This window comes from Notamacropus eugenii, chromosome 1 (assembly GCF_028372415.1).
Source record: "Notamacropus eugenii isolate mMacEug1 chromosome 1, mMacEug1.pri_v2, whole genome shotgun sequence".
Taxonomy (NCBI): domain Eukaryota; kingdom Metazoa; phylum Chordata; class Mammalia; order Diprotodontia; family Macropodidae; genus Notamacropus; species Notamacropus eugenii.
In genome coordinates this window covers 542086962-542102228 of record NC_092872.1, presented here as the reverse complement: position 1 = coordinate 542102228, position 15267 = coordinate 542086962, and the positions used below count along the sequence as shown (strand labels likewise).

General features: G+C 35.2%; 1 protein-coding gene across 11 annotated transcripts in view; it reads left to right on the top strand.

Annotated features, from left to right (window-relative positions):
• The window catches only part of C1H16orf46 (chromosome 1 C16orf46 homolog), a 67966-nt gene that overhangs the window by 37775 nt on the left and 14924 nt on the right, over positions 1-15267 (top strand). For 4 of the 11 annotated variants that reach the window (XM_072634175.1, XM_072634173.1, XM_072634174.1 and 1 more), the window contains exon 4: positions 9225-15267. This exon is cut by the window's right edge and continues 14924 nt beyond it. In XM_072634175.1, coding sequence (XP_072490276.1) covers positions 9225-10274 — 1050 coding nt within the window. In that variant the 3' untranslated portion in view covers positions 10275-15267. Of the gene's footprint in view, positions 1-287; positions 398-577 lie in introns of all 11 variants that reach the window. The other 7 variants (XM_072634178.1, XM_072634179.1, XM_072634183.1 and 4 more) reach the window with 6 other exon arrangements.

Here is a 15267-nt window from a genome sequence, read left to right as displayed (position 1 = left end):
TCATTGATAGAGATCACAGTTATTTCATGAAAGTTACTGTGGCTAAAAAAGTTCATCATTAATATAAATGAAGAGATCCAAGTGTCATTCCCCAAATGGGGAAGGAACTTAATTTGAAATGTCTTTCTCTAAAGTGAAACAGATTTCATCAGTAAAAATAATTATAGCTTATTTTCATATCTTTAGGATTTACAAAGTGCCTTCTTCACAACCCTGTGAGGTATTATTGTTTTTGTTTTAAAATCTGTATTGATTTGTTTTGTTTTTATGTCACTTTCGTTTCCTAGTATATCCTTCCTCCCCTCTTCTGAGAGTCATCTCTTATAAAAAAGAATGAAAAAGAGACAGAAAAACAGTTCAGCAAAACCAAGCAACACATAAATCAAACACATTTTATGTAAGTGCTCCATACCTCTGCAAAGATGGGAAGATGGCATGTAGCTCAAGTATTGTTTACACCATTTTGTAGATTGGGAAATTGAATGCCAGAGAGGCACAGGTACTTGTCTAGGTTCATGCAGATTTAGTAAGTAAGTAGCCCAGTCAGTATTCAAATCTAGGTCTTCTGACTCCACAGCATTCTTTCTGTTATACTGGGCTGCCTCTTCATTCAACTACAGACGTCTGAAGAACTGTGAGCTACTACGGTAACAGTACTGAAGAGTGAAGATGCCAAAGTATAAGTGACCAACCTGGATGAAACAGGAAATAAAGAAAGTATACAGAGTCATTTCATAATAAGCAATAAGGTGTGTAGCTGTGAATTATCCTGTAAAAAAAATTTTTGCCCATACAAGGTCATAACCTTAAGTGACTTTTTCCAAACCTTCAAAGTGGAAATAATTCTTATATAGAATGTTTCCAAAAACAGAGAAAGATCGGATGCTACTCATTCCTTTTTATGAAGCATATATAGAGGGGCTGCCTAAATCTGATAAAAGACAATACTAAAAAAAAAATGAAATTTGAAACTAACTCATTAATATAGATTAAATTTGGGGGAAGAAGAAGCACCTGGTAAGAAGACTCCTACCATTAGAGTCTGACCAATCATCTACAACTTAGTCTTAGAGAATTGTCTGGGATGTATTGAGAGGTTAAATGATTTACTCAGAGTCACACAGTATAAGAGGTATAAAAGGTGGGACATTCTGACTTGGAGACTTCTATCCACTATCTCACATTGCAAAAATATTAAAATACTAGCAAATACAAGCTAGTACTGTGCACTGAAAACATAATTCATCATGACCAAGTAGGATTTGTATCAGTAATGCAGTGGTTGTTCAGTTTGTTAAGTAAATAATATTACATATTACATATGAAAAAATAAAAATCATCCAAGTGTATGAATAGATATAGAAACACCTTTGGCAAACTACAACATATATTCATGATTTAAAAAGAAAAACACTAAAAAGCATAGAAATTGATTTTTTTCTCCCCAACTTAATAAAAAATATATGTAATCCAGAGCCAATAAAAACAATAAGGGTCTACTAATAGCATTTTTATATGTCATAGTATTAGAAATGCCACAGATTGCAATAGGATAAGAAAAATATGTTTTAGGGACAAACAAATGAAGAGATCTAAACATTATCAGAAATGACGTGATCACTATTCAGAAAATCCTTTAGTGTCAACCAAAAAATGAGTTCAGACAGTGAATTCAACAAGGATGCAAGACACTAAATAAACCTTAAAAAATCTTTCATATTTATATACTACAAATAAAGACCAAGAAAATTCCTGCGAATTCGGTTCAGTTTTGTTGAAATTTTACTAAAAGAGTCCCATTTATGACAGTAGCAAAAACATTAAATATCTCTCAACATACCTAAGCATATGTGTGACTTTTTTTTCTCATTTATAAAACTATTGATGGAAATAAAATACAAAGTAAATAAATGGAGGAAAATCCATCATTCATAGATGGGTCAGTTTAATATAATAAAAATGACAGTTCCTATATTGATTTTAAAATGCATGGTCAATTCTAATCAAAATACCAATGGATTTCTTCGTAGATCTGGATTATTTATTATGAAATTTTAATGGAAAACAAATTAGCAAGAAAGGCAAATATAAATTTGAGGGAGGAATAGGAGAATACTGAGGGTGGCTGTACCCACTTTTATCTTTATTCAATCATTTTTATGAAGTGGCATTTTAAAAATTATTATGATTTGGTCATTATTATAAAGTGGTATTTAAAAAAAGTTACATAATACTGACCAAAATTTAGATAAATGGTTGGAAGTACCATAAATAAAAATGACAGAAAACAAGTTACATAAATAAAACCAAATATGTAGAATAGTGTCAACAAACCTATCAAACATTTAAGTTGCATAAATAATTCATTGTTTAATAAATTTGGGGAAACTATAGATAGTAATATAATAAAGAAGTTTAGATCTTTATATCATATGCCATAATAAATTCCATCTTGATTAGACTTAAACCTAAAAAAGAATTGGGAAAATTAAGAAACTATGTTTTATCTTAAATTTAATCTATTAAATGAATAGAAAAATATTTGAATGGTTTAGAATATGTAAAAATAAAATTCACAACCAAAAACAGTATAATTAGAATAAAAAATAACAACTTAGAGAAAATATTGCAACAAATATAATATGTAAAAGTTTAACATCACAATTTTAAGGAATTATATAAATATTTGGGGCAACAGCCTGTTTTTCTTTAATAAATAGTCGTAGAATGTAAATAGAGGTTACAAACATATTATAAATCCTCCAGTTATCTGAGTTTTATCAGTGTGAATATTCCCTCTACCTACATAGATTATAAATTCCCTAAAACTTAGCAATGATCTTCAAGAGTTACTATAGCCATAACATTTTATCACCTATATTAAGGTGGTACGGCTTTGCAAACTTAGAAAGACTTGTTCTTAAAAGACACATATTTTGCAAATAAGCACTTCAAAAATATGTTCAATCTTATTATCAGAGAAGGGCAAATTAAAACCATTTTGAACTATGATTTTCATACCCATCAAATGAGCAAAACAAACGACATAATATATATTATACATGATTATTATTTATATGTATTGTGTATAATATGTAATTACTGTATTAATATAAGAAGTGCTAACAGACTTATAAACAGTGTGCTAATCCATTGCTGATAGGATTGCACATTGCTATCTCTTTTTGGTCAAGAAACCTGCTAGTACACCACTGTTGAAACCATACGTTACAAAAATTGTCATAAAGAGAATGTTATCTGTTAAAATATTTATGCCAACATTATTTGTAATTGTAGAGAACTCAAAATAACATACCTCATAGTGAATGGGGATTAAACTGTGGTTATTACAACATAATGAAATAATGTAGTATAATAACAATGAGAAATAAGAACTATGAAGAAATTTGGAATGACATGAAATAATGTGAAGAAAAACTACAGAATTAAAACATCATATTGAATGGCTGCAACTATATGAAATGTCTCCCGAAATACAGAGAATAATTGAGTGGCAAAGGAAAGGAGCATAGAGGTAGTAATGAGTAAGCTATTATGCATGTTTTGTATGTTCAAGGCCACTTTAAAATGTAAATAATTATGCATATATGTTTGGTTTTTTTGTTGGTTAAAGTTTTATACAGTAAATTACTTCAATACTACTGTCATAGGGTTGGGATAGCTAATATTTAATAATAGCTAATCAAGTGCTTTAAGGTTTTTAAAACACTTTATGTATGTTATCTCCTTTAATTGTTATAAGGCAAGTCTTTTGCTAACCTTAAAACTGTGTCTAAATGTGAATTATTATTATTTGTTACTTCAGGATCCATTATTTCATCTATGTATTTTTTAACTGATGCCATTTTTAGCCCTTTTCTACCTTAGTTGGCTGCATTAACATGAGTTACTGTGACCAAAACAAAATTTATCTTGTTATAGCCATAACCCTCTCCACACTTACAGAGGCTAGTTCTTGGATGACAGATAGACAGTCTTAGATTTAACTTGTGCTCAAGGCCTTTCTAATTTCGTAAGACCTGGTAGAGCTTCCGGGGCACAAGGAAGTATCAGAGCAGAATGTTACTGGAAGTTTAACAAATTATTTAATACTTGGTTACTTCAGCGATCTATTATTTCATTTATTTGGGTACTCCTTCCACCAGCACAGTCTATTGTCTTAGCAGAAAATCTTCATGACAGTCTGTGGATTATGGATGAAATTTATAACTCTGTAGTCAAACTGGTGATATGCTCAAGAATTTATATAGGCAAGACCCCAGGTGAAAGGTGTAATAGAGCACTGTTGTGCCCATGCTTACATTGTTTTCAGCTTGATAAAACCTTTCAGAATCTGTTCCATTGGCATAACCTCCAGTGCCTTAATGAAGTACATCCATACCATAATGAAGCATTGAATTAAGGACTCCCAGTGAGGAGACTTCCTCTATTACCATAGATCAGCATCTGCTCTGCAACTTACTTGCCTGCAACTCTGAGAGTTTTAAGTGACTTGCTGAGGGACACATGGCCAGTATGTGTCAAAGGTGAGACTTGAACTCAACCAGGTCTTCCTGATTCTTAGGCCAATTCAGAGCATCACCATCAAAAATGGAAACTTGGAGTACAGACTGAAACCAATGTGGGGAGCGGGAGGGGACTTACTCCTTTTCTTTTTTCCTTTTTTTGAAACAAAATTTTGTGAATAGCTTTCGTTTTCATTTGACCTTAAATTCGCCTCTTGTCCCTCTTCTTCCCTCTCCCAGAGAGCCACCTCATGTTTTGCTCCTTTTTGCCCACAATATCTTGATCAAAGTCCTGAACAAACTATTGCACAACTGTGTGATTCCCAGAATCATACCATGCAAAAGTAGATCCTCTGGCTATGCCAGAATGATTCTCCAGGCTTGTTTTTAATTGAAAGGAAATCTGCTTTGTTGCGGACCTTTTTAGTCTTGGCCTTCACCATTGTTTGCGCTTCTTACCTTGAACTAAAGTTCTATGATTATTTTATTTACATGAAGAATTACAGGATGAATAGAATATGTCTTGTTGTTCTATTTTTCCAGAAATGACTTTAGGCAAGTCATTTTTCTCTGGGATTTCTGATTCTTAGTTCCCCATTTGTAAAATGGACATCTTTACAACACTTAACATTCTGCAACTTTTTAAAGGATTATAGGCTGTTTTGTTGATTTCCTGCCTTGCTCAAAACTGATGAAAAAACCCGAGGGAAAAAAAAAAACAGACTATATCCCAGTATATATAAGAGAAATCTCATTTGTGGCCAGTGGTTTTCATCTGCAACGCGGAACTGAAAGTGACCACCAGATTTTGCCGCTGGACAACATATTGTCCAGTTATGACAAACCAGGAAGCATCATGGTGGAGTGAAAAGAGTACTGGATTTGGAAACAGAAACCCTGAATCTGAATCCTGGCTCTGCCACTTACACTTGTGTGGATTTGGGTAAGTCATTTAGCCTCTTTGGCCTCAGTTTCCTCATCTGTAGAATGAAGGGGCCTTGGACTTGATTTTTCCTAAGGCCACTTTCCTTGTCACTTGACTAAAAATGAAACCAGGACCATTAGTAATCTTTTTAGAAGCACATTATAGCTATGGACTGGTAACAAAGAGCAGCAGACAAGTCAACCTTATATAGAATAATACGAAAAAAGATGGTAGAGATTTAGTGTGGCTATAAGCAAAGAAGCCCAGCTAATGGCAGCAACTGCAGGCTGATACATACTCCAGAGCAGATTATATATACATATATATGGAAGAATTTCTTATGACAGTATTTTCCTCAGCAGTCTTTGTGTGTATTTTTTCTGTCCTCATAAATATAGACAAGAGACCTTTCAGGTTTAATTTCGATCATTTTACTGTAGCCCTTGAATAGGAAATGCAATCGCAAAGGATATGCCCATTTAAAACATTGAATCAAATAAGGTACTAGCCCACAAACCCAAAGTGTGTCCTGATTCAGGTTTATTCTGTACTGAACTTTGGGCATAGTCTGTGAACTCCTTTAAAAGTAATCCTGGGACAAACCCACAAATGAAAGATTCCAAGCAGTTGAGTTCAAACAGAACTTCGTTTATTCAGTTCAGATAAATGAATTCAACAAATATTCATTAAATATCTGCTAACTTACAAAGTCCTCTACTAGGCATAGGATTTTTAATCATTTAAGGATACGGTAGATTTGTGAAAAGAAAGAACTTATTATTATTACTACTGGTAAAAGCAAAATTGAGTCAGTTTGATTTAGAGTAAATGGGAGGTGTGTTCCAGAAAAAAAATCTACTTTAAATGAATTCATACAGTATTTTTGGAATTGAAGTCATAGAATGAGAGGAAAAGACCTCAGGTTGCCATGTGAGGACAGTCTTCTGACTTAATGCGAATAGATGATTAACTCAACCAGCACAGGTAGTTGTCTATTTTTTTTTTTTTTGAAGATCTCTAGAAGTGAGATTCAGTTACTTCTATCCATGGTCTATTTAAATAATGTATCATTCTGGTGTCCATAAAGTTTTTTTTCTAATATCTGAACAAAATTTTACTATCTTAATTTAAAACTCTACCAAAATTCTCTTATGCCTTATTATGGCAAAATTATGACAGTAGCATCCCAAGTTTTGGCAGGTCCTACTAAGGCAGAAAGGCCTTGTGTGTGGGCCCAGCAAGGGACTGTATTTCTGTTGTCTGAGGACCATTACAGATAAATTTTGAGAGGCTTATCACCAGATGGTTAGCCACAGGGGGATGAATTTTTCTACCACACCAACTCATTATGACCAAGTTATAGAAAGCTTGTGATATGTGTTGGTTAAGGGAGCTTTCATATCAGTGAGGTCACAGATTTTTGGATATTTTGTTTGTTTGTTTCATCCCTCTGGTTGTAAAAAATACAAAAATATTACATTGTGTAAATTTTTAATAGTTTGGGGTATTTATAAAAGGTAATTTTTATTATGCATGTTAGAAAAAGGATCTTAAAACTTGTTTGTTCATCAAAATGATGAGCTTTAAAGGAATTTTCATTTGGCATTCAGTAAACAGTTTTCTATGCACTGGGGAAGATACAAAGTTTAAATAAAGTACAAGCTCTGCCACATCAATCTTACAGTCTAGCAGGGAAAATAAAAACATAGGTAACTATTGTATAATTATTACATGATAAATGCATTAGGGAGGAAAAAGAAAGTGCCTTGTGATATCCAAGAGGAAGATTTTTATCGACTTAGTGATCCACAAAGACTTTCTGGAGGGATTTGAATCTGGTTTTAAAGGATTGGTAGAAACTCAACAGGCAGAGTGGGATGGAGGGCATTCCAAGCAGAGGGAATGATGTAAAGAAAAGTGTGGCTATGGAGATCTCAGCATATGTTTATGGTGCAGATAATAATTCAGTTTGACTGCAGTGTAAAGTATTCCTATGGAAGAGAATAGTATAAATCTGGAAAGATGCTGGATACCTGATTGTGGAGGACCTTGGTTCTCAGAAAAAGGAGCTTAAATTGAGGCTGCGGTAGGGAACCACAGAAGATTTTTGAGCTATTGAGTTTCATGGCCAAATCTACACTTCAGAATGCTTATTTTGGCTAGGTTAGAGGTTCAAATCATAAATGGCATTAGTGAAATACATATTGTTAATAGTTGATTAGAAAATGAGATTGACCTACTATGGAAGTTAAACATATGAAGTTTAGCTATCTAAACAACTGTGCTAAAAATGTTATGTTGTCACATTAACTTATAGTTTATTTCTGGCTAAGTAGTCTATGGTAATCGAAACTTAAAGTGACACTAACACTTTATATATACCTTGTATACTAGAAAAGAAATGTAGTTTAGTGATAAGAGCTCTGGCTTCAGAGTCAGGGAATTTGAATCCAGATTGAATCTGGATTTGAATCTGGACTGCTACTTCGCAGCTCTTGTCCTTAAGCAAGTACTTCTCAGGACTGAAGTTTCCTCCTCTGTGAAATTAGAGGTTGGACTCAAATAATCTCTAAGATCCCTTCTATCTGTAAATTCTGTGAGACAGAAGGTCATTTATTCAGCATTGTGTCAGCTTCCTACCTAATTGCTTTCTCTTCTCTGCAAAGTTAAATTGAAATCTCTTGAGTGAAAAACTGAGATGGCATCTTCATTTTAGAGTGGTGCTTTTTAGAACAGTGATGGAAAGTTTTTAAAATCTAGAAAAGCAACTTTAAGCTTTTTTGGAGTTGAAACACCTTAATGTGCTACTTGAAATAAATATATTTTAAGCATTTAATTGAATTGGGAGCTATTATGTTGAAGTTCTACAATACTTTAAGATAACTAGAGAAACCTTGTATTGTTTCCAAACTAAGGTTGAGAAATAATTCAGAGCATCAGTTATCAGTGCTGTAGGGGCTGTAATAAAAGTTCTCTAAAAAAAATAGCTGATTCTGTAATTTTTCCTCCAAAATATTATATATTTGTATATCAAAACATATTCATTTAATAACTTTTATGTAGAGGAATTTTTAAGGTAGAGTTAGTTATCTTTGGCAGTCTTTCATTTTCCTATCTATAAACCTAGTGTCCCTTTCCCCATGACCCTGGTACCCTCAGGCTACCCAGAGGCCTTCACTATAGCTTTCCACTCAGGTCTTTCCTGCTCTTCAAAGTTCTGCATACTCCAAAATTAGTTGCCTCCTTCATCAAAAGTCCGGTTACCTTCAGTACAGTTGATCACAGCACTATATTAAGAAGAAAGCAGTCTCATTCAAACTATGTGTATATTATGAAATGTGAATGGATTATGGTTTAACCTTTGCAATGTATTTGCAATTTTAAAAGAGGATGTTTGTTAAAACAAGGATCCTCTCATTGGTAAAATTTCAGTCAGTGTAACAGAATGAAATGAAAATTTCAGGTTTCCATTGGTGGAATATGAATACAAGTGGCCATCACAGATAGGGCAGTCCTACCTGGAAGTCTGGGAGCTCCTCTAAATTGTTCCTAATTTTCACAGATTTTTTTCCCTTCTTCCTCTTCTGAATTAGCTTATTTTCTGAAAGTTCCAAATTGTTTTTCCCTCTGAAAGGTTCTTATGGAACTACCAGCTAGGATAGGGGTGGCTGTCAGAGTGTCTGGGCTATTTGTAAGTCAAGGACTCCCTGCCTATAGTCTTTTACTGTCCCTTCAGGTCTTCTCTGTAGATTAACATCCTGTTTTGCTTTCAGGTACAAGGCTGGGGTATGGCTTCTCCAACTGCCTGCATTTGGGCAAGAAAGAAATGCAAAAAACCAAGGGCAGGAGAATGTGTTAGCAGCTGCTTGCTCTGTTTAAATATGTTACAAGTCACTGACAAAAATATGGTGCCTGAACCTAAGCCTTTTGATGAGCCAGCCAAGTCCGAGGTGAAACTGCAAGCCAGCACACCAGTTCCTGTAATGGCAGGAAAGGAAGAGGCCACTCCCCCAAGCCAGGATGTAGCCAACTGCACAGAAAGTCTATCCAAGGAAATCAGCAAAATCTGCTTCCCACTCCCTAATCAGGGTGAACGGAAGAGTCTGCAAGTAAAGGAGTTTGTTTGGCACCCGGAGAAGTGGTTTGTATCAGACAGTTTCAAGGATGTCAGAAGGCCAGAAAATGCTAGTGTCCACTCAGACAAAGACAGCACTGCTTTAGAGTCTCTGACTTCCAAGTCTCTTTTAGTTCTGCCTCCACTCAAAACATCTTCCAAAAATAACCTGGATGTTATTGGAAAGAAGAGTAAAGGCATTTTTACTCATTTGGAAGAGAAAGTGCCCAGTTCAGATAAAACTGAGAATGTTTCCTGTATTTATGGGAACAAGACTTTTGATCACAAAGGAGAAAAGAGAATTGTTGAAACAATAAAGGGTTCTGTGGACAAGCATCTTAAGTTAAATGATGCACCTTCCCTTTCTCCACAAATTACAAGGACTTTATTTCCTGAGCCTGAGCGATGCTGTTTGCATTGGTCCTTCCTGCCAGAGAAAGATTTGACATCCAACCCTAATTCAATTAACTCCAAAAAGTTTAGCCATCTTGCTACCTTGCGGCTTATGGAAAAACAGGGAATGCAGAATGGTAAAGTCAAAATCAGAAATGAGTTAAGACCTGTTAATATCAGAAAGCGAAATTTCCTTGAGGCCAAGCGAGAAAGCCGGTCTAAAACTGTGGAGGCCAAGGTTTTTTCAGGGCCTGTGTTGCCATCTCTAACTGTGAACAGAGTTGTAATCCCCATGTTACCTCATAGACTCCTATAATGTTTGCATATTATAATCTCTTGGAAACAAACACTTTTTTGAAATTCTCTTTTTTTCCCTTCTAGAGCCTGAGGAAACTACTGTTTGTATTTTATTCTTGTACTTAGAAACAATATATATTTGTTATCTTCTAGAAATACTGCTTAGGTATATGCAGACTGTAAACTGATAATTCCAGGTTGGGAAGTCTTCTGATTGCCCTTGGCATGCCCAATGGGAGTGAAATAGATAATATTTTAGGGTGAATCCAAAGGATTGTCTATTTTTACTAGTATTGGCTCAGATTGTCTCTGCAGGGCCATCTCCCTGTGTTCCAGTGTCATAATCTGATCTCACTGGAAGAATTTAGACTAAAGAGTCTTCTCTGCATAGTGATCTCCTTCATTAGCTAAATTTGAAATTCCCTACTTCTGTTTTCTCCTGTGATGAATTAGAAGAGAGAGTTCAATTTAAAGAAGAAATTGGAGTGCTTTCTTCCTCTATTTAAAAAAGAATGAGATTTGTGATGGTTAGCGGTAGGTGGGAAGAGAGTACATGCAAATGACTGGCAAATAAGTCAGCATATTCTAAATGGGGATATATGTATGAACTTGTAGCTCAGTTTTCATCTCCATTCATTTGTACTATTTTATTATTTTCACCAGTCACCAATTTGGAAGTTCAGTATATTTTGGTTAGAGACCATTTTTCCTCATGTTAGAAGAGGCAGAAGAAAATAGAGGCTGGTATGATTGTAAATTCAGGTTGCTGCTTTGCTTTTGAGTTGTCCTTACTGTATTATAAGATTTCAAACGTCACTTCAATAGAAATTCCCATCCTAAAATAAAGTGAATAGATATATAGAATGTATCATTATCCATTGCAGTATCACATTCTTCGTTAGTATTCAGGAAGTTCTAACTATTTCTTCAGAATTCAAATTAAGAAAGACATTTAGGTTAATCACTTGTGGAAAAAGTAACCTTGACAGCTTTCATCAGTGCTTTTTCATTCCTTAGCCCCTCACAGCCCTGACTTCTAGGACTCCTTAACCTCTGGATTATATGAGCCGGGCTAACTGGAATTTAGGCCTTGCCTTTTCCCTTCTGTTACTTCTCTTATAATACATATAGACCTATTGCATTTTACACAGTATGCATACATTCCTGCAAATCAGTGCTTGCATACTAAGTCATGTTTTTTCATTACCAGGTGAACTTTCTCCTTAGAATAATGGTGTGGTGAGTTATTTTGCAAAGTGAATAGTCAACCATTAACTTCTGTGAATTATAAATCTGTATTTTCTTATGTTATATTTGTTTAAGACAGGCTATACCTGTATTTTCCGCCTTTCTCTGTTTCCATTAGCCATATGGAACCTGGTGCCAGAAGGAAGCCATATACTATTTATTGCCAGATGTAGTAGGACCACTGAGGTTACTTCTTGCTGCTCAATTGGTTACAAAATCTGTATTGTAGACCCACTGAACAATCAGTGTTATTTCTGGAGGAACTATAATGAATTATTGCTAATTATTAGTTTTTAATGCTTTTGCAACTACATTTTTTTCTGTGTGGGTTAAGATTCTCACGTTCCATATTGACCAAATGAGCTGTCATTTCTGTGACACAATCCTTTGCCTTCCCTTTGTAGTACATTTTGCAAGCTAGTGGTACAAAGCACCCTGTTATAACTATACAATCACTTTGTGTTTAACAGAAGGCTAAATGTGATCCTGATTGACTTAAAATAATGTAGAAATCAAGTATTGCTACTGATTTGATAACAACAGTAATTTCACATTTTATTGAATCTTTCAGAGAGGATTCCAAAGTGATCTGTAAACCCGAATTCCAGAATTATAATTATTATATGATAGTTGTTTTTATACTGACAAAGGAAATAGAATATTATTTCTCAAAATACAAATATTGATTGTAGAAGAAAGGGCATTTCACTGACAGGAGACCAATCTAGTTTCTGTTTTTTTCTCTTTTATTTACTGGCTGTTTCTTTTTAGGCAAGTCAGTTGCCATATCTAAAACCCAGTTTTCTCACCCCAAAAATGGGACTAAACTACATATCTCAGTACTCACTTAACTCTGAAACATTGTGATCTAAGTTATAATAATTTATCTTTTTTTTTAATTTGGAGGAATTATCTGATCCACATGAGTTAGATTTTTAAACCTTGCAGGTTTTTGCCTTCTAATTAAAAGAATTGTAGAATGTTAACATTCAGAGGGAACTTAGAGACTGTTTTGTCTCAACCTCATAATTTAACAATTTGGGAGACTGAGACTCAGGTCAGGTAAGTGACTTATCCAAAAAGTGCACAGCTAGTTAGTGGTAGGGTCAAGATTAGAACAGATTTGACTCCCAATCCTGTGCTCTCACTTATTCAGACTAATTGGAAAAGCTAGTCTGAATTAGTGAAGCATAGAATTATATATTACTTTTTTTTAAAAGAAAAGCAGTTTTATTATTTTAAATCACAAACAGTAACTAGAACCAGGTTAACACAGAGGAGTGTGTCTACATTGTAAACCTAATATGTTTGACTATTTGAGAGGTGTGCTTTATTCCTGGATTGTGGATCTGGGGCATGACAGAACCTTTCAAGATTCTGTCAGATTTCCTGACCCCCCTCAGTCACTTTTGGTGATTCATGGGGAGGTGAATGGTACTGCTGAAAGACACCTGCAAAGATTTATGATCTATTGAGCAAGAAACTGAAGGGCTTGTGGACAGGTGTGTGTTTTCATTTGATTTAAAGCTGGAACTTTAGAGGAGAAAGGAGGATATGGAGAGTGAACTTCTGGCTAAGAATATTATGTTGAAGAATGGAATTTAACTTTCTGTACCATGGTTCAAGATGTAGAAGTAGTATGCTTTTGACTAATGCGAGTGTGTGTACATCTAAGGAGAGCTATGCTTGTTCTAAAAGAACTTTAAAATGAAAATGGAAAGAAAGGGAGAAAAGTGCTAGAGGTAATTGCTAAATCAAACACCACGAAGAGTAACAGATATGACAGAAAAGAAAAACAGTGGACTTTCAGTAGTTTACAGGAGAAAAATGGAAATGGGGGAAAAGTAATGTTGATGGTTCCCAAATATGTCTACATCAATAGAGAGTTCAATGAAATATCTAGCACTTATGTAGAAGGCACTGTTGGAAAGACAGCACAAGAAAGAAAGGAAATACGACCTTACATCACTGAGTCTGAATGGGATTCAGTTTATGATTGGAATACAGCAATGTAAGTTTATGCCTTAATCAAAAGAAATGTATCAGAAAGGGTGACAGAATAGCACTTCTGTCAAGAATATACACATCTGGAAATAGATGAACCAGATGGCATGGTGGAAAGTGTTTAGGTGAGGATAAAAAAGATAAGGAAACAAGTGATATCATAGGGATGTATGGCAAAATCATGACAGAGATCACCCACCATATTCACCCAGCACCACAAAACAGTTGTGATGAAAGACTTGAAACATCAGGACATCTGTTGCAGTGCTCTCTCTCTGCTGAAAGCAGAACAGCTAATAAATTATTGATTAAATTTGTTAATTTATCCTTTAAAATGCAGAGGAAATAACAAAGGAAATTGCTGTTCTGAACAAAATGGAAATGAAAGAAACCTTGGGAGGAAGTGACATCATGTCTTAAAAGTTCATACTAGCCTAGCCAAGGAGGGGATGCTAGATAGATTCACTTATGTGCTATAAACATTAAAAATATATTTTTTTTTATAAGGGGAAATCTATGATTTTATGATCTGAGACCCAGGAATAACAAAAGGAAAGTATCTTTTCCATCTCACATTTTACTACTTCCTTCATAAAACCTCAATGGCTTTTAAAACATTATGCCCTAACCAGAATCTGCTTGGCCCTTTAACTTGAGGGCCTTCATTGATCAGGTCTGGTCCCGCTTTGTCCTCTGTCCAGGGTTTGAGTATCTCCTAAACTATGAGCCATCATCTTGCCTGGGAATTGGGGCCCTTTGACTTGAGGGATTTCTCACAGAAAGATTTTTTTCTTTCAAAGGATACAATAAGGGGAAACGGCTTCTTTGGTTTAAAATAGGACTGATCGGCTCTCAACATCAGAATTTCTTGGATAATCAGACCATGCATCGGCTAGGTAATCTAAAGGTCCATGATTGCTCAAGAATCAACCTACGTTCAGAGAGGACTGTGTTCTAGATTGATGGAGTTTCAGCCTTAGTAATTTTCAAAGACAACTCCTAAGTCTTAGAGACATTGCAGACTGTGTGAGTAAAAAAGAGTTCCAACCAATGAAAACCAATGCTCCTCAGGGCAAATGGGCTTATCCCACAGAACTATAAATTAAGAAGTGACATATATTTTTAGGCAGACTTCCAGAAATACAGTGTAGAAGGGGCCTGGCGTGCTATGGTCCATGGGGACACAAAGAGTCAGGCACTACTGAATGATTGAAGAACAACAAAATCTCCGACCAGTTTTAGCTGCTGGAGTGGGGGGAAGGAAACTAGAAGTTTCACACTGATAAGACAGCCAGAAGCTAGTTGTCTCATGTCATTTCGCAGGAGTAAAGCCAGTCTAGAATAAACAGCCTGAGGTATACCCAGGACTATCCCAGCTGCTAGGGGATTTGGGCCTAGAGCGTGATATTCTGAGATACTCTGGAGGAAAGCCAACGGGGCACCATGAGCCTGTACTTCCTCATCAGGTAGTACATAATCAGGCTAAGGAGAATAGGAGTTACCAAGTATTGGACAAAATTATTGGGTGCCCTTTGCTCTCTTCATTATAATCTCAAAGTGCTATATAAATGAATTATTATCCCATAAAAGAATTACATGCTGCATCCTCGGTGCTTTTAAGATCCTGCCAAGATGCTGACTCATCTTCTTGTATTTACACATGTTGGGCTGTAGACAATGAGCAGATGCTGTTATTTAGGACACTGAAGTGAATTGTAAATAGTAGCATTTCCCCACAGCTTCTGACAAACCAGTGTAAA